Source organism: Liolophura sinensis, chromosome 7 (assembly GCF_032854445.1).
Source record: "Liolophura sinensis isolate JHLJ2023 chromosome 7, CUHK_Ljap_v2, whole genome shotgun sequence".
Taxonomy (NCBI): domain Eukaryota; kingdom Metazoa; phylum Mollusca; class Polyplacophora; order Chitonida; family Chitonidae; genus Liolophura; species Liolophura sinensis.
This window is the reverse complement of record NC_088301.1, coordinates 34,956,603-34,977,669: the sequence shown is the minus strand read 5'-3', so window position 1 is coordinate 34,977,669 and position 21,067 is coordinate 34,956,603. Positions and strand designations below refer to the sequence as shown.

General features: G+C 38.8%; 1 protein-coding gene across 2 annotated transcripts; it reads left to right on the top strand.

The window, feature by feature from the left end:
- The first annotated feature begins 422 nt into the window (after positions 1-422).
- LOC135471410 (regulating synaptic membrane exocytosis protein 2-like) lies at positions 423-20,684 on the top strand. 2 transcript variants are annotated; one of them, XM_064750639.1, is made up of 19 exons: positions 423-754; positions 2,358-2,531; positions 3,419-4,484; positions 5,198-5,266; positions 5,927-6,046; positions 6,911-7,043; positions 7,680-7,723; positions 7,949-8,058; positions 8,681-8,862; positions 9,165-9,258; positions 9,710-10,073; positions 11,946-12,053; positions 13,406-13,492; positions 13,958-14,077; positions 14,909-14,996; positions 16,069-16,163; positions 16,531-16,644; positions 17,233-17,375; positions 18,090-20,684. In XM_064750639.1, exons 1-19 carry the CDS (start codon positions 521-523, stop codon positions 18,255-18,257), a joined length of 3,513 nt encoding a protein of 1,170 aa, XP_064606709.1. In that variant the 5' UTR covers positions 423-520; the 3' UTR covers positions 18,258-20,684. The 2 variants fall into 2 exon arrangements, with proteins under 2 accessions (XP_064606709.1, XP_064606710.1); XM_064750640.1 differs by lacking the exons at positions 13,406-13,492; positions 13,958-14,077 and having other exon boundaries at positions 16,531-16,653.
- The last annotated feature ends 383 nt before the right edge of the window (positions 20,685-21,067 follow it).

Sequence of the window (21,067 nt, the reverse complement as noted above, 5' to 3'; positions counted from 1 at the left end):
TTTAAGAGAGTAAAACTGTGTACACATGCTTATCAGAGAAAAATGCCATGAAAGTTATTGTTATAACTTATGTAAGTTTCTGTTCTCCTCATTGGATAAGACCACGTCATGTGAGGTTCAGCTAAACCGTGCACTTTTCGACAGGGAAAACTCTTCACTGGTTATGGCCTCTTGCCAATGCAATCGGGACGTCTTGATTTGCATCTGTGCCTGGTTGGGTGTGTTAGTATTTGGGTGTGTTTGTACGTCTTAATTATATTGTTGTGGTAGCAAGATAGAAACTAATTACATATAAGACTGTTCAACTACTGTCATGATCTAATTATTCTTTAAAAGACATTGCTTTATTACATTTTTAATTTTTTTAGCCGATTTTAGACGTACTTATTTAGGACTTGATCATTTTCCTGATCATTTTACACTGAAAGCAAGTGTTTTGTGCACAGATTAGTAAATTTGTGGAGGAATAGGATCAGTATATGTTTTTATCTTTTATTAAAATGTTAGCTGGTATTTAGATATGTTATCCAATTACAGACGATTGCAGCATTATATCCGATCCTTTGAGGAACAGGTGGAGCAACAAGCGTCCACAAAAAGTAAAAGAAACCACGTGGATTTACGTTTGTGTCGCCTTTGTTACAAGAACAAGTTTGCTGACGGCATTGGCAGGGTGTGCCAAGATTGCAGGAGACGAGTCTGCGGAAACTGTGGCTCTTTTACTCGCCCTAAGTGGGATTACAAGAAAAACAAGGTAAGCGTATCGATAGTTTTGAACCAAGGAAGGCGTGAATTCACCAAGGACATCGAAAACAGTGAAAACTACTGGCTCCAGCTAAATTTAAACTTGGCAGTCAAGATTTTAAGCTGTAGCTTTGTTCTACCTTTTATAGACAGTACAGTTTCTAGTTAACTCGATTGTCTTATTTTTCGGAAAATCCTTTTTTTCTTGTATTCTCAAAGAAAGACATTGAGAAATGCTGGAAGTCGGTGAAGTAAGGGAATTCTTTGGTTTCTTGTTACCGATTCCTCTGGAAGCTTTTGGCACTAAGAATAGCATACTATATAAGAAAACCACTCGCCAATATGCTTGTGTTGCAGGTCAGAGTGGCTGTCACATAAAGCCAGTGTAAACACTATGGAAATGGGAATATACCGAGAATATTACTTCAAACTTTATATGCAGTGTTCAAAATTTGTTCAACAAGTGAATATATTCATATAATAGTACAGATTTACCGCATTATAACCCATTCAGCGATCAAATGATAAACGTGGATCCCTCTGAAATGTTATTCGTGTCTAGTCGAGTTTTCTGCGTTCTGTAAGGGGCCCGTAGGACACATTTTAAAGAATATTTTCGGAAATTCATTTTGCTGCTCGCTTTTTGGCATAAAATACATGGTTAAGTTAAACTTTGATCTTGCCTAGTGTTTGATGTACTTGTACTGTCTTCCCGTTGGGTTGAAGGTCTATGCCAAACTCTAGAATTTAAAATGAAAGGCCACCTGTAGTCACATCAATGTCGGCATTCGTTTTAACTTGCATCAGTTAGGCTTTATCTTCGCCCACGGATAATATCTTGGGTTTTTAGCAGACTCCAGGCTGTTTTTAACTCGACCTTTCATGGATGTCACCAATCGTGTCATTCTTGAAATATCTAAACATTGTGTTTAGCTGAGCTGCACTGATGCCACTGGCAAGGCCATGCTTTTGCGTCTCGACTCTCACTAACTAGGAATCATTGATGGTAATCTGATACATTTAGGCCTTGAGGGTATGAAATGTCTACTTGTTGTGATTCGTACTAGATAAATAGCAATTAAATATGAACATATGACAATGTACCGCGTTAGTTTGGAAAAACAGAAACGGTGAGATCAAAAACTTCAATAAATCATCCTCTAAGCATTAGAGGTAGGAACTTTGCTCTTGGCTAAACATATATAATAAACTCATCCCATTTGCATATTAAAATTAGGGAAGGGCATCACCAACTTCATGTCCGTGGTAAGGATATGCGACGTTTATACTCTATTACACAAATTACTGAATTATATCTTTCAACAGGATTAACTTTACCTTGGAAATGTGCCCCTGTTGCTAAAAAAATTACTTCCTTTAATCTTTTATATTTATATTCAGTAGTAATTTTTACATGTTTTCTATGTGATTTATTTTTGCAAAATATTTGATAAACAATTAGGTATGGATGTCATATATAAGATTTATCCAAGTTTCAACTAGATAGTTTAAGAGACCAGAATTACTCGCCTTGTTACAAGGAAATGTTAATAACCTTCCAAAGCAGTTTGACAAGCTGTATATCTGTTTATCCACCATGTCCATTTGTTCAGAGTGTCCGTGGCAAGTGGCGCTGCACCATGTGCCAGATGAAGAGGGAATTGCTCTGCCAGACTGGCATTTGGTTTCATGGAGCCGGAGCCAAACCAGCATTCAACCGAAAATCTTTCAAAGCTAAAGTGGAAGCTTCCGGCTTGTTAGAAACGGAATCCGACTGGGGGACGCTGGTAAGGAAAATTTATTTCTCTCTCACAATTCCTCTGTTTTTCTGTTTGTCTTGTTTGTCGGCATGCCTGTAGGTCTCGGTTTTCCTTGTCCCTAGCCTGTCTCCGTCGCGTTGTGAAGAAATAATTTCGCAGTAACTAAGGATTTTTCTATGCTGTTAAAGACAGTTGCTAGCAGGTACAGAGGTACATCTGGTTTCTTTGAGAAGCCTAAAATATCTGACTTAAATTGACTTATGTTTGCTATTACAGTCAGTCTACACTTTTCCATTTTATGATGGTTTCAGTATGTTAGACATGAATAAAGGCTATTCAAAAACATCTGTGATTTGAAACTCGTGGGAAAGCAATATTTTTCATGTTTACATTCCATCATCGAAGTATGGACAAAGCGTTTTACATTTAATGTTGTTAGAATGTATGTATGTGTCTTGACTAAGAAAAATTAGTAATAACATTAATTTGGGGAACTTGGACGAACAGATTAATCTTTGCGTTCAAACAGACATTCGTATACTAGCCCTCAACCAATAAGGACGTCCGAGGTCAATAATCGCAAGGCCAATTCCCAAAACGATATATACAACACAAACCACCAAAGAACTAAAAAAGGTATATAAAGTACGAAAACAGGACGGAATCCTAATGTAATTTCTGCCCTAGAATCATTATACCCCGCTTTAGAGCTTGTGTTTATGAGATTAATACTTAGGATAATCGGTTTTTATTTACGGCCTGTATGCAAAGACCCTATTTTCCCATTAGGCTGAACCATATATGAAAACTTGAATTAATTCCTAGGTTTATAACCATTTGCAAACTATTACACTGTCTTCTCTATTTTTACTTTCTTCTGTAATCTTCTGTAATGCATCTACTGTGCATTTCAGAGAGATCGTCGAGGCTCTGAGTCTAATAACTCTGCTGTTCCTGGACATCGCACGGATTCTGAACTGATGAAAAAGGCGAAAAGCTCTGGAAGTGATTCTAAACATTCCCATAAATTCCATAGGAGACGAAGTCAGTTGTCGATAAGTGACAGTATTCATGACAAAGATGATGACGATGCATACATTGATGATGCGCAGTTCCAGAGAGAACGACAACAGGATCGAAAACATCGATTCCAGAAGAAGTGCCGTCGCCGATTACCCAAGTCGCAGCACCAGCGTTCCGTGGACAATGAACACGGACTTCAGGTGTGTTCTCAGTATGACTCTCCCTATAGCTCCGGAAATTCCGTTTCCGGTGACAACCTATCCAACGACCACCGTGAAAACCATTGTGAAAAGACACTCAAGTCACGATCCCCTACAAATCCCCGATCCCCTACGCATTCTAGAACGCCTACTAAATCTCGTTCGCCTGCCACATCTCGATCACCTGGAACACCTCGTTCACCTGTCAAATCCCGTTCGCCAGCCAAATCACGCTCTCCCATCTATTCACGTTCACGGTCACCGAACCCTACTAAATCGCGCGAATCACACTCATCCAAAAGAAGCCGAACTGTCCCTTCTAAACGAAGGTCGTCTTTGTCAGAAACCTCCATTGAAAACAGCGTTGACCTTGAGCAGGGGAACACGGACCACTCGCCCATCAGGCCACGCGATTCTTCACACACACATTTCAAAATTGTTCGCCAAGGGGCGCTTTCAAGAAGCAGCTCGTCAACAAGTATTATATCTGATGCCAAAAGCTCTGATGTACACAGTTCGGCAGCCAGTCCAGTCTTCCAACGACATGAGACATTAACTCTACAGTTCAGAGACTCACCTAAAATCTCTATCCGTACCAGTTCTGTTCCAACCCCAGGGGGAAACGAGCAAGACCCTCAATTTCCAGGATCAAATGAGGGTAGCAACCAGTTGCTAGCTCCACCTACGCCGACGTCACACAGACGAGTCACACTGTCAGAGTGTGAGAACATAACCATCAATAGTTCCGGGGAACAAAGTAAGTTCTAAGCATGGACTCTTCTTCTGTGTTCCGTATACACTGTGGATGATTTGCACTCACAGATAGATTGGAAATTTAATGAAAGAAATTTATGGTTTAGTGCACACAGTGAAATGTACACTCCAGGAGAGATCGTGAAATTGTTTTGTTAGAGATCCACGAAAGCTTGGAATGCAAACATAGTGCTGTGTACAAACCTTTAGGAAACATGACACATCATGTCGCTTTCATACCTCTGTGTGATTACTTATATGTCTACTGGTGTCAAATAATACTTCATGATTCATGGAATTCAAGATATTGTTCTCTATGAATACAGAATATAAATGTACTGTAATGATTTTCTTTATCACTCCTCTATTATGGAGTGAAGATATGTCCATTAGTGCTCAGTTTATGACAGAAAAAGAACATTTCCTTTCTAACTTTCTCCCCTTTCCTTACCAACCTTCCATCCCCCTTTTTAACCTCGTCCGAGTGGATAAACCACACCTATTATTTCTACAAATGCTCCACGACAAAAACGATATAAAAATACAGCGAGAAAACTAGACAGGTATTTGTGGTTCGAATCTCTTAAGGGCAAATGAGGTCCAATATTTACGGATATTTAGATGCGCGTGAGGGGAGCTTTACCTTTCACTACAGCTAATGTAATGTATCACATTTAGACCTGGTTATTGATTTACTGATTGGAGTGTGTGTTTCAGACCGGTTCCATCCATCTAGCCCCCACCCTGTTATTATCCACAGAGACAAGAAAGATGCTAGTTACCGAAGTGAGTATACAGAAAAGTCAGTTGTTCAAACGTGTACAAGAACATAAGCCTGGTGTTAACTTTGTCCAGATTAAAATACCAATTTTTGTGTATTAAGGTCAGGCTTATATTTCCAGCCTGCCTTAAACTGTTACCCATTACCACTGACTCATTCATTAGATATCACCATTGTATTTCATGTACAGTTATTTTTCAAAACCAGTTTCGTCATTTTGATGGGAAAATGTCTTAAGACATGTAGCTCCCAATATATGTTTATTTCTGCTTGAAGGTTCGAGAGAATTTTGAAAATTTTGGTATTGCCTGTTTAGAAAGAAGTTAAGTACTGATAAAAATTACTGCAAAACACTGGTGACAGATTTTTCGTAAAACTGCACGTGCGTTAACAGACAGGAAAGTGCGGATGACTTATAATTATATATGCTAATGTGAAGCATGTAGGAGAGTTTAAGACACAACACGACAGAGGGTTTAGGTCTTAACTCGGGTGGGTATGTCGAGCTTTATGAATGACAGGATATTTTCCACGTGCAGAAATAACTCACCCGCTCGAGAAAATTGATTTTATTAAGAACTAGGTCAATTTATTGGATTGGCTGACTGGAATAGCTGTAACATCTGTCCTGCATCTGTAACGGATCTTTTTATTTAATATGACAGCTGGTGGATTGGGCATGCGCATTGTGGGTGGCAAATCAATGGCGGATGGGTCAGTCGGTGCTTACGTCACGCACGTGATCAAAGGTGGTCCAGCGGATGCCCAGGCTGGTATCCGTGTCGGTGAGTACAAGCAGAACAGCTGTATACCAGCTTGAATCGATCAGATGCACACTTACAGTGATATTTCCTGTCCCAGATTTAACATTCCCGTAAACGGATTCATATAACTGATATTTCCCTCATACTGGGGTCATGTGGCGGCGTTATAGGGCCTATACATAATGCGTGTGTTTTTCGTAACCCCATGGTTCTAAGACAACGTGTGTATATTTAACAATCACTGATTTGTATTTAAACGCGACATACGGTTCATATTTACAATTCGTCTTAGGCCTTTCACGAATTTTATAATATTCAATTTAATCTTGAGCCTTCATGTGATTTAGGAAGCTGCTTTTCGTCTCACGTAATGGTGCAATACCCCTTTTTTATCCCCAAAGAAATGACACCGTAGTTTTACCTTATTTGGTAAAAATTGTTATATAATATGAAGTCACTGGTTATCCAAATATAAAGTTCAAGCAATACTTACTCTACTGTCAAGTAAATGACACAGTACCTATAACCGGGGTACTGATTTAAACAGGTTGTATGACATGATTTCTGTTTGACTACACATGCTTTTATGCATCTTTCAACAACTTTCTAAAACAGTCGCAATATACTGTACTAGCAACATAAGTGCATGGATGTCCCTTAATTAAATGTAGAACAACTTGGATCTCATGCAAGACATTAAACTGTCCACAGAGAAAAATATGCACATAACTCAATTAATTAATATAATATCCAACCATCTAATGATAAATGATTTTTATCTGTGGTCATTCTATGAAGCGTATGTAAGCCAAATAAAAAGTTCATGATACGCGCTTCAATGGACCAAACTGTCATTTACATTTATGTCATGTCTTTTTGTTCCAGGTGATACCATTCTGGAGTGGAATGGCCGGTCCCTGGTTAACGCTACGTTTGAGGAAGCTCGGGAGATCATGGATAAATGTGAAGATATTGTACAGCTTCTGGTTTTACACACGTCAAATGGAGAGCAATCTGAGTAAGAAGAATCATATTAAGACTGGTTAAATGACCAGTATTTAACCTCAGGGAAGCCTCTTGTGATTGCCTGGAATGTTGACAATATAAGCTAGCGACAATTTGTTGTTTAAAGAGTGACAAAGTACTTCACTGTCCATCTTCTAAAGTCTGCCGTTCCACCCTGCCCGAAAATGATGAATACAGTTGTCTGTCTGACCGACTTCTTGGAATTTCCTTTGCGGTAGCGATCGTATGCTTCCTAAAACAACTTCAAATAATATCCTGCAGTCGTCGCTGCATGAGTAGTTATGTCCTTTAGAAACGATCTACAATGGTTGGTGTCAACTTCTACTGGTCCGGATGTCTGTCGATAAGATTGTCAAGTGCATTAGCAGATAGGGTGATTTCCTCTAGGCTCGGTGACATTTTCACCAAATGTCACTTCATCACGGTCATTAATGTGAAATATTCATGAATGTGACATAAAACAGTATGCCCATTTTTATTTTAGGACTGTTGTTAATTAAATTTACTTTAGATTAAAAGATAAATGAACGTGATGAAAGTGATACAAGATGCATAAGATGTCTTTAAAAGAAATCGCAAAGTCACTTTACATTGCTGATGTTAATTGCCATACCTTTTCTTCTTCCAGGTCACAAATCTCTCCTTCAGTGAAGGCGAAAATTCCAAAATCAGGTAGATATTACATCTTATGTAAATGGATATTGGTTAACTTTGAAAAGCATAAAAAAGGGTTGTAAAAATACTTTCGAGTTGAACTTCTTGAAATGGCTATTGTATAGTCACCATGGTGGTAGTAATTACGTGTCATTTTGAGACGACCGATAATTATACACGGCTACATGTATTTTGTCAGCTTGATGAAGTTAATGAGTTTGTTTGTCCGAATTATTTCTTCAGACTCTGCTGATGCTCAGTTAATTCACAAAACATCCAAAAACTCCCTGGATCCTCCCAAGGAATCGTCAGTTATAAGCAGGCCAAAGAGAAGAATGCTACCAAAGACACCTGTAAGATGTGCTTCTTTTGATCTTGTTTTTGCCCTTCTTGATTTGCCAGATAATTGACTGGAAGAAATTTTTCGCCCAGCTACCCTTACCATGGCATTGTAAATCGATATATTTTCTTACATAGAATATGTTGAAAACGTCTACCATAGTTTTCCAGCCTGGTTAATAGTAAACCAGCCTTCAAAGCAAGTCTGTGCATAGGAGGTTTGTCATATTTGTAAACATGTGGGAAATTTCTTGCGCCTAATGTTAGGTGAATGTGTACTCAACATTCTTTTCTGTAACATAGTTCAAATTCCTGGATCAGATCTACTTTAGTTTTAAATTCACCTGTGTTTATTTTTGAAGCTATTGCAATTTTGATGGAAGACATAAAATCATGCTCCAAGGTGTCTGTTACCTCACTGGGGCTACTGTTATAGTGTAGCAGCATAATTGATAACACACGAAACTTCCATGTTTGAAAACTGTCTATCATGACTGTATATAGAAGCTAAAAAGGTTGTAAAACACAAAGGCGTTGGACTAAGCTAGGTTATTTAATAGGCTTTGGATGCAATGCAATTTCCTACTTTTTAATAATGCCTAATGCTAATTTATAATCCGTTCTTTCTGTTTCTAGATTGAGATTAAGAAAGAAACGAAACAAATTAGCGGAAGGTTATTAATCCAATTGTGTTATACGCCAGCCACATCACGACTGACGGTGGCGACCATCCGCGCCGAGGGTTTAAAACCGCGTAGTGGTTCCACGAAGACATTACCCAGACCATTGCTACTCCTTTACTTACTACCTGGGCGCAAGTAAGAAATAGTGCAATGTGATTTTCACTTCCATCGCATTGGTATGTTAGTACCTTCAGCTGGGGTATAATCACACTGATGGTCTTGAAAACGTAAACAGTGGTTAAATTAAAACGCACGGTACACATGTCAGAGGCGTTTTGCGTGTTACACTCCGTGATAATTTCGCTCAACAGGTTCTCCCGGGAACCAAGGACAGTATTGTTATCGTTTATTGGTATCGTATTATCTTACCAACCTAAGTCTTTTTTAATATCTGTTTTAAATATTATATACATGTACTGTCCTTTCTATTTTCGTAGCGAAACCGGTCATTACGAAACTCAACCAGGTTACGAAACAACGAATCCCGAATGGAACAAAACCTTCATTTTTGCCGAAATAACCAAAGATGCGGTAAGGACCATTTCATATATTTATCTCACTATTTATTTAGTTCATGCACAAACATGAGTAATGAGATGGATTCTTCAGTGATTATACTAAATTACTACGAGTAGAAATTATCCCTTTAGTTGGGATTTCGGATCCGAGTTTAAATACTGGTGTAGACCCTTCGTTAGACAACACTAACTAACACTGCAGTGAGATCAAAGAGGTGCCAAGCAGCGTTTGGCACATGTCCTCTCTGTCTAGAGAGGGGATTATTTAAATGAGTGGGAAAGATACTGCAATCAGCTTTCCCGTGCTTGTATTAGCAGGCTGGTGGGGTATTTCCGTTGCTTCTGTTGGTAGAGTGTAGCATTTGGACTCAGGAGATTGAAGTTCAAATTCCAGTATATAGGTAAATGCTTAATGAAAATTAAACATTTTATAAGGTTGTGCAGATGTTGACTTTTCCTTCTAGATTCAGGAGAAGGCTCTGGAAGTAACAGTTTGGGACAAGAACTACAGCGGGGACGATGAGTTCCTTGGTGAGGTTCTCCTGGATTTGAAGGATGCAAACCTTGACAACGAGGCTGTATGGTTCAACCTGGAGAACCACGACGAGAACAGTTCGCCTCTACCCCTGAGGAAGAAATCCTTCTCGGACATATCGCCTCTCAGTAGTTCATCTTCTATAGATCTGCTGGGACAGCGGGCTCAAGGGGTTCGTACCCCTTCGCCTAACTTTTCAGGGCGACGGTCAGCAGAGCTGCAGAGGTCTCTTCCACTCACTCCTGCTCACGACAAGGCCAAGCAACTGCTAACCAGAGGCAAAACCAGCCCGAGTAAGTTATTGGATTCCAAATTAGCACTGCGATATACTAATATGAATTATTGGAAGCAAGGTTGTATCTTTACACTCGTTTTCATAATAAAAAAAAACAGATGCTCTCTTTTTTACTTGGCGCTCAGCGTTGAAAGGGTGAATTGAGCTTTAAATACTTAACTAACGCGTATACTTCTGCTCTTTTTCCTTTCGTGCACACAGCTGAGATAAAAACCCATCGAAAGTCTTTGGTACTAAACCAGGCTGACAATGAGTGTATTAGGTTTCTTTACCTTGTGGTTTGAGTGAAGAAGACCGTGCGAGAACAGTTTTTACCTTGTGTTTAGTGCTAAACCATGGAACCAAGAAGAGTTCTTTGGGTTCTTTGCTTAATGCTCAGAGTTCAGAAGGCATTTGAGAACAAGGTTGCCCTTGTCTATGGTGGTAAGCCATGGTACCGAGATAAAGCTTGACATATTTAAGATGGTTTATATACCTGACATGATTAGGTATGCTTTGTTTTGCATCTTTCATTGATATATCATTGTATTAAGGAAAAAGTCAAATACCAAGTTTACTTAATTAGCATTGTCGACTAATTTTTGTCAGCATGTTCAGTGTATAATTTGATTTCTTCAGAATTAGTGCTGTAAATCAAGGGGTTTAGACTCCGTCAAGGCAAATTAGTAGGGTCATGGATCGAAATCACGACCACAACCGATGTGTTTCGCCAAAACGAACATGTGATAAATCTCTCCGAAGTTTCTCTAACAAGGACCATTCATTGTTCCCAACCAAGCCTTGTGACATTAAATATTGACTACACGACGTTAATTTAACGGAAGCATTAGATGCTGTCTGACTGCTAATAGTAAATTAACCATCGTATAAACGTGACGTACATGTTTCCATATCTTGTATAGAGATAAAAGATGGTCCTTTCTGTTCTCGGTAGTAATAAACCAATTTGGTCTCCACGTAATTAAGTTCAAGAAATCAGCGACATTCAAACACGATATATAGCACGCAAAGGAAGCCATATATGGAAATGAATTGTTAGTGGGTTTAGGAAATATGACGAAAATAGACCAACCTTCACTGAGTTTAAAGAAGAAAAAAGCCAGATAATGTAGATGTACATTTTATCTGTGCACAAACATGTGTAACACAAAGAGTAAATCAATGAAGCAAAGACGCAGTTGTAATTGAATCTTGTGAAACAAACATTATGATCGTTACATATCGCCATTTGACGTCATGTGAACCTTGATCTGAGTGTCTTTTCGACTGTTCACGACAATGCTCAAAATATCAAGTATGCCTCTACACCAATGCCGGCTAGAATGTATTTAGTAACAAAACCATTCCTATGGTACAGTGCACGAATGTATAGGTTCACTTATATAGTGTTTCACATCAATTAGGTACCTTTTCCCGTGCAGTGGCGACTCAGGTCTGTATCGGATTGACCATTCTTCTCCTGTATTAAGTATGCAAATCGTCATCACAAAGGAAGAAATGAACAGCAGACTGCCATATGCCCGAGTTACATTAAGTGGGAAAGATTCCACATTTAGTAGGAGATCGCGGTAAACACCATGGCTAACGCCCAAAATTCTGGGAATCCTTCCACAAAGTTATCATTGTAACTACTGTGGCACACACATATCAAACATGTGGTGTAATCGTAGTTACAATCAGCTTAGCCTACGATTGCTTTGTAGAAAAGTATTAACAAGCTGCTCCAGTTCTTCCTGTATTCTGGCTGGTTTTCTAATCATCGTTGCATATGTTAGATAGTCCAACTAACATGTGGAAACACCACTCATATAAACAGATACTTTCAAACTGTCAATACTTGATTAAGTAGCAAGTTATAACTGATTTTCAGGTCGAGACTGTCGATCGGACAGGGATTATCCGGTGTCGCGCCATTCCTCTCCGCTTCCCTCCCCTGGATCTCTCACCGACCCTGATAATAGGGGAAGCGTCAACCTTGGTAAGTCATAAAATTCGAGAAGCAAAGGAATCTGTGAAAACTTGGTAATCTGTGACAACACGAATCATGATCAACTATGGCAACTTGGAAAGACACGCTAATGTTGTAAACTGTCCAATTTGGAAAGCTTTGACAACTTAAAGGTGGTCTGTGATAGTTTATTTTGTTGTGACAACTTGGACAACATGTGACCAAGTAAGTCATTTTTGCAATTAAGCATGGTAACATGTGATAGTTTCTTATGCTATAGCAACTTGAATAGGCTGTGATATATTGGGTAAACTGTAACAATTTAGTTTACTTGGTAAGCTATGACATTTTTCTAAGCTCGCATTGACAGCTTGGGTAACTTTTGAAAACTTAAGGAAGCTATAACGAGTTATCATAATTTAGGCTCAGAGGTGCCAGTATGTGACAGCACTGGTACATGAAGTCTCATATACCGAAATAAAAATTCAAGGTAATTTGATTCATGAGAACTTATGTGTTCTGTGACAGAGCAGACATAAGTGTTGTAGGTATTCGGTTAATGTGGGTAAGCAATAGCATGTTTGATAAATGCGAGCATTGTCCTTGTATTGAGAATATTAGTCTTAGAATAAATTAGCACACCCACCTCTATCGCACATTGTGAATTTTCTTTTTAGTTTGTAGGTATTTGTAGAATTACATTTGGGTAGTTATTGACATAGATTACTTAGTGTGATACATTACTGCTATGATCAATGTTGCTGTCGCAGTATGTACTCTCTGTATGCTAATGGTGTTCTCCAGTTCTTATGGTTTAGTCTTGTCAAAACAGTGATTCTCACTCCATGTCTCCACGATGCCTATTACTAAGATGTAATAGGCGGCCATTGAATTGAAATCACAAGTATTTTAAAATAAGTCAAACTCTATCTTACTTAGAATTAACAAAGCCAGACTTTAACAATATTACAATATCCTATACTTAAAACACAATCGAAACATGTTCTGAATTTAACATGGATAAAAGGAGAAAAGGAGGTAGATCTGCTTAGGGGTCATATTGTTATATTTTACACATTGATAAAGTCGAAGCGTTCAGTAACATCTTTCTCCCTGAATTTTAGACATCCCAACGTTTAAAAGTCGAGTTACACATTGATATCCTATATCCTATAACCTGTCTAAATCAAGTTCATCCAAACCTTTTTGTAAAGACCTATTCCCGTCACAAACATGAACATAAATATATGTATGAAATAAGATTTGTTACAAGAAACACCGGAGTAGTCATAAAATTTCAGAGAGCTTTGGAAGATAGTCAAGAAGTAATAACGTAGAATATCACTTGATATATATATAGCCAATCTTCTGTGCATAAATAGCTCACCGAGATAGCTTCACAAAGAAGGTTAAACGAAAGATGTCCTGTGCCATGACGAAAATGATCGGTGACAAGAAAGAGAGTGACGGTGAGTAAAACACCATGCTTTGTACATAGTATAATGCATATTATCCGAGGCCTCTCCCGGCAGAATGGTGGGGGAGAGTGTCCGAGATGTATTCCTCCTTTGGTGTTTTGGGAAAAATTTGAAATATTGGTGGAAAGGAAAAATTTTGGGTACTTTTATGTGTTAACACTCGACGTGTAATCATTGTTTGACTGTCGATTAATATCTGTGCTGTTTCCATTCGCTGAACTAGTTAAGTCTATAGCATATATAATGCATAAACATCTGTTGATTACTAAGAGGTAAAGTTCTATTCGTAGGGGGTGGGGGGAGGTAGGCAATATGATTCTAGTGATAATGTTATGGCAAGTAATGAAATAATACAAAATATGTTTTGGCCATCACAGTTCAACATGTTTTTGTAATAATATTATATACAGATATGTTTTCACATTTTAACCCATCAAATGCGGCACTCTGTTACAGATGACCGTGACAGTTGTTCGTCGCACACTTGGCTAAGTCGTAGCCGTAGTATCGGAGACATGCAGGACGACAGTCCAGTCCTGGGGCAACGATCCCCACGCTCTCATCGGCGTTCTACAAGTACAGTTACAAATACACCTATTTGACCATGCCCTTCGTGCCCCAATCGTGCCCTTCGTGCCGGATGTTACTTTCTGCGCTAAATCAATATCAGTTTATGTTGGTTGATCACGTGAAACACAGTATAATTTTTAAAATGTTGCGAATCTGGCAGTTTGGCCTTTACTTGATATCTTACCTTTGTGGGGTGAAGTCTGGTTCCGGAGCTGTGTATACTACCGTCGGCATAATATTTGCATGATGTGTTTGAAAGTAGCTGTGATTTTGTTAATATACAATCTATCGAAAATGTGTTCAAGTAAATGTGCTCACATCTATCACGCCTTATAACTAAAATACACCTTACGTGTTGTTGAATTCAACATGTTACTACATTTTGTGACATTGCAAGACTGCACAAGTATGGAGACTATTGTAATTTTCTCTAAATAAAGAAGCGTTTTCCAAATTTTCGGGATGTATAATTATACCCGTGCTTGCTCTTTGTGTTATTTGGTTGTCCTTCCAGGCTTTGTTTTTGGTCTTGTTTTTTCACGCATTAGCTATTTGATTTCACCTCTATGGCTTCAGTTTGCTTGCATATTGTTGACATTCTAAATATTGTAACATTGGTGTTGTGATTAAACATGACATTGCCACACTTTAAACACTTTATGAGAAAGATAAAGTGTGCTTCAAAACATACTGAAACACCGTGCCCACCAGGTATTCTACATGTATACTTGAATACATGTAATCAATTTCTGTTGAAATCCGATTATACACCTGAAAGGCTGAATTGTGGTAAGAATTTATTTTCAGAAAAGCGTCTTGTACATTCCTCTGTTACAGTTCAAATGGATCTCTTGGCTCCACCCAGGCCTCTTAGCCGGACACCAAGTGAGACCAGCTTTGACGAAGAAGATATGGAAACATACAGGTATGAATCATGGATGCACTTTTGGTATATCCTCTTCTTTTATTCAGGCCGATTCAGTTATTGTTCAGACCAGATTACTGTTCAGACCAGAAGATATATGACGATCAGCAATGCAACCATCAGCATAGACCCCAAAATCATTTGGCATATATATGCAATCTACCAGTCTAAATTGAATTTAATAGCACATCCTTGTTATGATCGCGTATCTCACCGGTCTCCGGCCGTAAGTGGGAATGTTTGACAGCAACCTGTGGATGGTTGTTGGCTTCCCCAGAGCATTGCCTGGTTTCCTCCCACCATAATGTTGGCTGCCGTCGTATAAGTGAAACACTAATCAAATAAATAAATATATATATTCTCACCGGCATGGCGAAAAGAACTGAGACTGGTGACTTTCAACGAAATTCATGTAAGACGACTATTGTTTCTGTATTGTAGCGTTCAGAAAATTTTTTTTTGAAAGATGTAGTTTATGACACAAAAAAGTCTGCCAGTATGCTCAAAAGGAAACTTAGTCGAGAAGGCCACCAAAAAGCCTACCAAACTACAACAAGCTACTGCTACGAAAACCACAATGATCAACAAACCGTAATGATCACAGTAATGGCAATAGTGCACTTATCGGTGTGTCTTGATATTTACGCGAGAGCAGAGAATTTGATTACTTTCCAAAACACTGCAGTTTTTCAAGCTGTTTGCGTGTTTGCAAGGTGTTCATTCAAGCATATTCTGAAGGCATTATTGTGTGTAGAATGGTAAAACCCTGAAAATTGGCCAACCAATATAGTTTTGTCTCCAAACTCAGCTTAAAAATGTGTATATAAATTGCACTTAAATTTGCTCTTTCATATGCGAAAAGGTCGAGGAAATAGGGTAGGTGAATACTAACAGCCTTCTCATACACATTGATTCGAGTATTCGGGCCTACTAGCATGAAGTTTCAGTCAATCAGACATTTTAAGCATCTAGTAACAAATATTATCTTGACATGTGTCATGTTAACGTCGAAATCAGGCTTAAGCTATTTTACTCTCATGCAAATGTGAACATCAACCTGACAACTCTTCAGTTTTAGTTCCCGTACACCGGACCGACCAGCACCTGAGGGTGATGACGTCACATCGTTGCTAGGACCGGGACAAGCTCCGCCTAAACCTGCAATGGGTGAGAATAATCCGAAGCACTTTGGTAACCTATAATTTAAACAATAAAACGGCTAAAGTTAAGGAAATTTAAGTAATAGATGACAAAACACATTAGAAACAAGAGAAAGAAGCGGTTATACAAGGTCAGGAAAAAATTGTTGTTGACGCAAGATGGAACAAAGTTTTGCCGAACACAAATATGTCTCCTGTATACAGAAGTACATAAATGGCGTTGTCAAGAACTGTGAACTTTTATTTGGCTAGAGTGATGTTAAAGTTTACCACAATGACAAGAGATAAGAACAAATTACCTTACAGAACTGAACTAACCTATGTAATAGATTACCCTTTTCAATTTCACCACCTCGTCCTATTTTATATTCCAGAAAAAGTGATCCTTGGAGACATTAAATTGGGATTTATGGTCTCCAAAGGTCAATTGGAAGTGGATGTTATATGTGCAAAGGGGTTGTCGCGTGGTCCCGCCGTGTTTCCACCAGGTAACGGAAGTATGTCAATTTTATATCATTTTTACCCGGTGGCTGGTGTTCATTACTAACATGAACTACTAACAGGTCTCTTAAGACTGAACTGACATTCGAGTCAGGCTAAGTATTTTTGAAAGTGAAATATCACATTGAAGGTGAAATAAAAAAATATTTCCTTTACAAATTTATTTTGCTTTTTATGTCTGCGTTGCAAACTACTTGTAATTTGCTACGTTTCAATCACCTCAACCCAGATATTATTCGAAATAACCAATCGACATATCGGTTAACATTCAATACTGCAGAAATTCGCAAAAATTCAAACATTAATCTTCAATTGCAACATACAAGCTGGTCTGGTGTCATATCCATGCTGATGGTTACCAGGCGTATGTTTCAATAAAATATCAAGAAAAGTGATTTTCTTCATGCAACAGAAAGACAACAATATTATTAAAATCTGACACTAGAAAGCCTCCTCACACTGTCCATAGAAAACTGCATGGCTAAACCCAGTGGTGACCTAGACATGAGAGTATTAATATTATTCATTCTATACAGTGTATCTAATCGAAAGCATAAAACTTTCGGTTTTAACAGACACTTACGTTAAGACTTACCTTATGGAGGGAAACAAGAAGATTCAGAAGAAGAAGACGAAGTTGGTGAAAGGGTCTTATGAACCGATTTACCGTCAGAAGCTGAAATACTCCGCCTGTAACGTGTATGGGCGATCCATGAAGGTATATAAAATCCTCAAATCTTTTAATTTTATGATTTTTTTCAAAACGTCATTTTGCAACCGGTAATATATGTGACCATATGAAAGCTTTAACACTGTCGTCACTGCTGTGGTTTTACTCTCTATGCTGTAGCCTTTTATATTGTATTGCTGTATAAACCAGGGTTCTGCTGGTATAAATTAAGCATGTCCGATGCCTCATCCCTTTACATTGTGTTAATGGGTTTGTGTACTAAATGATAACATCAGAGCGTTTTGAGTATTTCTAGATCAGTGACATTTGATAATTTGCAGCTATCTTCACTGCATTTTTACGTAATTTTGCCTAAGCCATGTTGTTGTAGGGCGTTTATGATGTTACTATTTAAGCATTTGCATGAACAGTTAGAATAAAAATTTCTAAACTGACAAGAGACCAGATTTCCCCTGTAATACTTGTAACATTTTGCCAACTAGTCACTGCTCTTGGTTTACTCTCCGTGCTGTAGGCTTTAATATTTGTCATTATACTGCAGTCAATTGTAAGGATACATACGCATCCTTCTTGTTCATAATGACAATAGTTGATCAAAGTGTTGTATAACCTCGCGATGTAGGTAATGACACATCTGCACCGGGCAGCTCAGACGAGCTACCTGGGCTCAAGTTGCTCAGAAACTCGTCAAGTTAATCAGTAAATTAGTTCATAGAAGCCCGATTTTATTCCTTGCTTCAGATTAACATTTGGGAGCGACAGAAGACTTTCGACAAGAAGGTGTCCCTTGGAGAAGCGGTTGTTCGCCTCGACAATCTGGATTTGTCTCAACACACTATGGGCTGGTATAAACTCTTTCAAATATCCGCCACTGACTTGGGCTCTTCGGACAGTCTTGCGAATTGGTGAGGAGGGCTGCTTAACCTCTAGAAAGAAGACTCAACTCGTGCCTAAAGGTGGCCTGAAGCCGCCAGAGGATAACCCGAACTTGGACTTTGAATGGCTTATGGCATACCCTGAAGTGTCTTAATCAATCATTCTATACACTCCAAAATTCACCCGCCAAACTTCAGAAGTAACGAAACCGCGTATGCGTATTTACAGTTTTCTGACCCAGATCTTTTCTACAATTGCGATAATGCTGGCCGCGAATCATAGAACGAGTGTCTACTTTGTTCATTGAAGGCCCTCTTCCAGGCGTTCATCTTGATGTCTTCATCATTCTCAAAACGGTCTATTTAGAGTCAAGGAAGCGAATATATGGCGGTATTGCTGTAGGGTTAAGGAAAAACATTATCCATAACGAAGCTCAAGGTTCACAAATTCCGCAGGGAAACTGTTTGATGGCACATTTCATATCTTAAGTGTAAAAAAGTACAATCGTACTGCCGCCAGTGAACCGTCTGCTGATCAAGCCGTTGTCTTCCCATGACAGAGAACTCGGGAGTTCCATCCAGACCGTCGTCTCAGTTCTTAAAAACTGTGCCCATTGAATGAATTTTTGTGATAACTTTTCAGGATTAATTTTCGTACCTGGGACCATTGCTTAAGTTAACTTTAGAGTTCAACCATCTGTGTTTTCTAAGAGTAAGATTACAACCCACGCTTTTTGTGTTTCCAAAGAGTAAGATGCACGCATGGGAAAAAAGCCTAGAGGCTACACCAGAAAATATTGGTCACAAACATGGAAATAGTTTCGTGAAATTCCTTCACTTTTGTACTTATTTAACCAAATCATAATAGTGGAGACATTATTTCCAAAATGTGTGATTGGTAGCTTGTTATTCGATATGCAAACGAAGTAGCACCCGCGCTACAGATTAATACTATAAACCTTTACTAGGTCACGTTCACTCCTGTAAAGCAGATCTGCGTTCTGGGAGGCCCATCTGTGGATTGTTCTTCCAAGTCCAACAGAGATCATTAACATCTATCCCATAAAGTTTCGTAAAATGACCCCCTTTGTAATTTTTTACAAACTTCTATTAAAATTTAATACTATACATCAGACATCAGCGAGGTTAGTATTTTCTGAGAGGTTACTACTTCGGCAATACGATAGTATTCATACGACTAAGACTTGCCAATTATTTTGCCACAGTTGGCGGTATAACCTCTTTAATATTATATGGACATTTTTGAATCGTTAGCTGCAGACCATTTCAGACCATCTTAGAGCAGCACCATTCATTGTTTTAACCAGGAAAGCACAAAGATACTCTGACTATTGCAAGAGTGGAAATATTAGTTCTACGAAGTGAAAAGCTAGCTTTACATAAAACGCGATGTGATTTAAGACAGAAAAGCCACAAATTCATATGAAGATCAACACGGTATGTCCCGCGAAGACAATCCTCATGAAATGTGGCTCTTCATTCTGACGAAAGGCCGTCAGGAGACGTGGGCTTACGCCACACCACTATATTAGCATATGAGAGGAACGAGATGCCAAGCAACAGTAATCACTCTACGGAAGCTGCTAGATACCACGTATAGATAAAGGTGACGAGGATAGGTTTTATCCCCCAGAGGGCACCTGTTGAGTGTAGCGTTGCCCAGGGTCATTACTCAAAGAGATTGAAATTTCGAGGTGGGTAACAACGTCATTCTGTTTGGGCATAGATGCCGTTTTTCAAAAGCCTTACAGTATTTCTTTCATTCTACATGGAGCATTTCACGGCTCTAACATAATGTAAGTAAACAAAAAACGGTGCATGCAGTTCATTAAATTACCCAGTGCTGTAACAGTCAAAGAAGCTGTCGAGCTCTTAGACGAGATTAGCATTGGCTGAAGACTTTCATTTACATACGCGTGGGTGGCACCACCTCCTAGTTTCCCTGGGATAAAACAGTTGAGCAAGCTCTCAAAAAAAATTCTTCTTCATATTCCACAAGATGAACTTCCTACCCTCTAATTAGGGATTCCAGGGGATTGTCCTTCTACACAGGTGTTTAGCCATATAATAATATACAAGACAGCTGACCAAAGAACCCAAAACTGAGGAGGCGCATGGGTAATCTTGATTTATGTACACGTGTATACTCTTTCCTTGTGCGGTGGCTTGTGATAAACAACGTACGTCGTGGTGCTACACTCAATCGAGCCCAGGTGAAAATATTCAAATGGTCATTTATCTACATACTAACATGCTAGAGTTACATAATTTTCTGGATAACTTTTGTTCAACTTGCTAGTTATATAGTGCACAGTTGTAACAGTTTTGACCAGTTCTATTCTTGGCGTCCTCGTGAGTGATGTATATGTTCATTGTATATGTACTGAATCCTGGCAAGAAGTGCACTTACCAGAAAAAGAATCAATTGTTACACTTTTCTATGGCAAATCAGTGTATTACCTGTATATTTATAAAGATAAAGTATTCTATATATTGTCCATATCATGTGTACAGTGTCCTGTTTATTCCACTATTTACATGCATTTTTCCTTATATGACAGGTGGGGCCTCCGTGCCCGAGAGGTTAGCGCGCCAGCACGGCGCAATAAACCTGTCACCAGTGCGGTCGCTGTGAGTTCAAGTCCAGCTTATGCTGGCTTCCTCTCCGGCCGTACTTAGGACTGTCTATCAGCAACCTGCGGATGGTCGTGAGTTTCTCTCTCACTATTATGGTGGTCGTCTTAGTATAAGTGAAATATTCTTGAAAATGGGGCATAAAACGCCAATAAAATAAATAAATAAATTATGACAGCAGCCAATTTT

What these genes read in the sequence shown, in the direction of transcription:
- LOC135471410 (XM_064750639.1), top strand. Translation starts at nt 521, where the DNA reads ATGTTATCCAATTACAGACGATTGCAGCATTATATCCGATCCTTTGAG. An exon ending in GGGATTACAAGAAAAACAAG is followed by an intron (nt 755 to 2,357) that starts GTAAGCGTATCG and finishes CCATTTGTTCAG; the next exon opens with AGTGTCCGTGGCAAGTGGCG. An exon ending in TAGGGGAAGCGTCAACCTTG is followed by an intron (nt 12,054 to 13,405) that starts GTAAGTCATAAA and finishes GTGCATAAATAG; the next exon opens with CTCACCGAGATAGCTTCACA.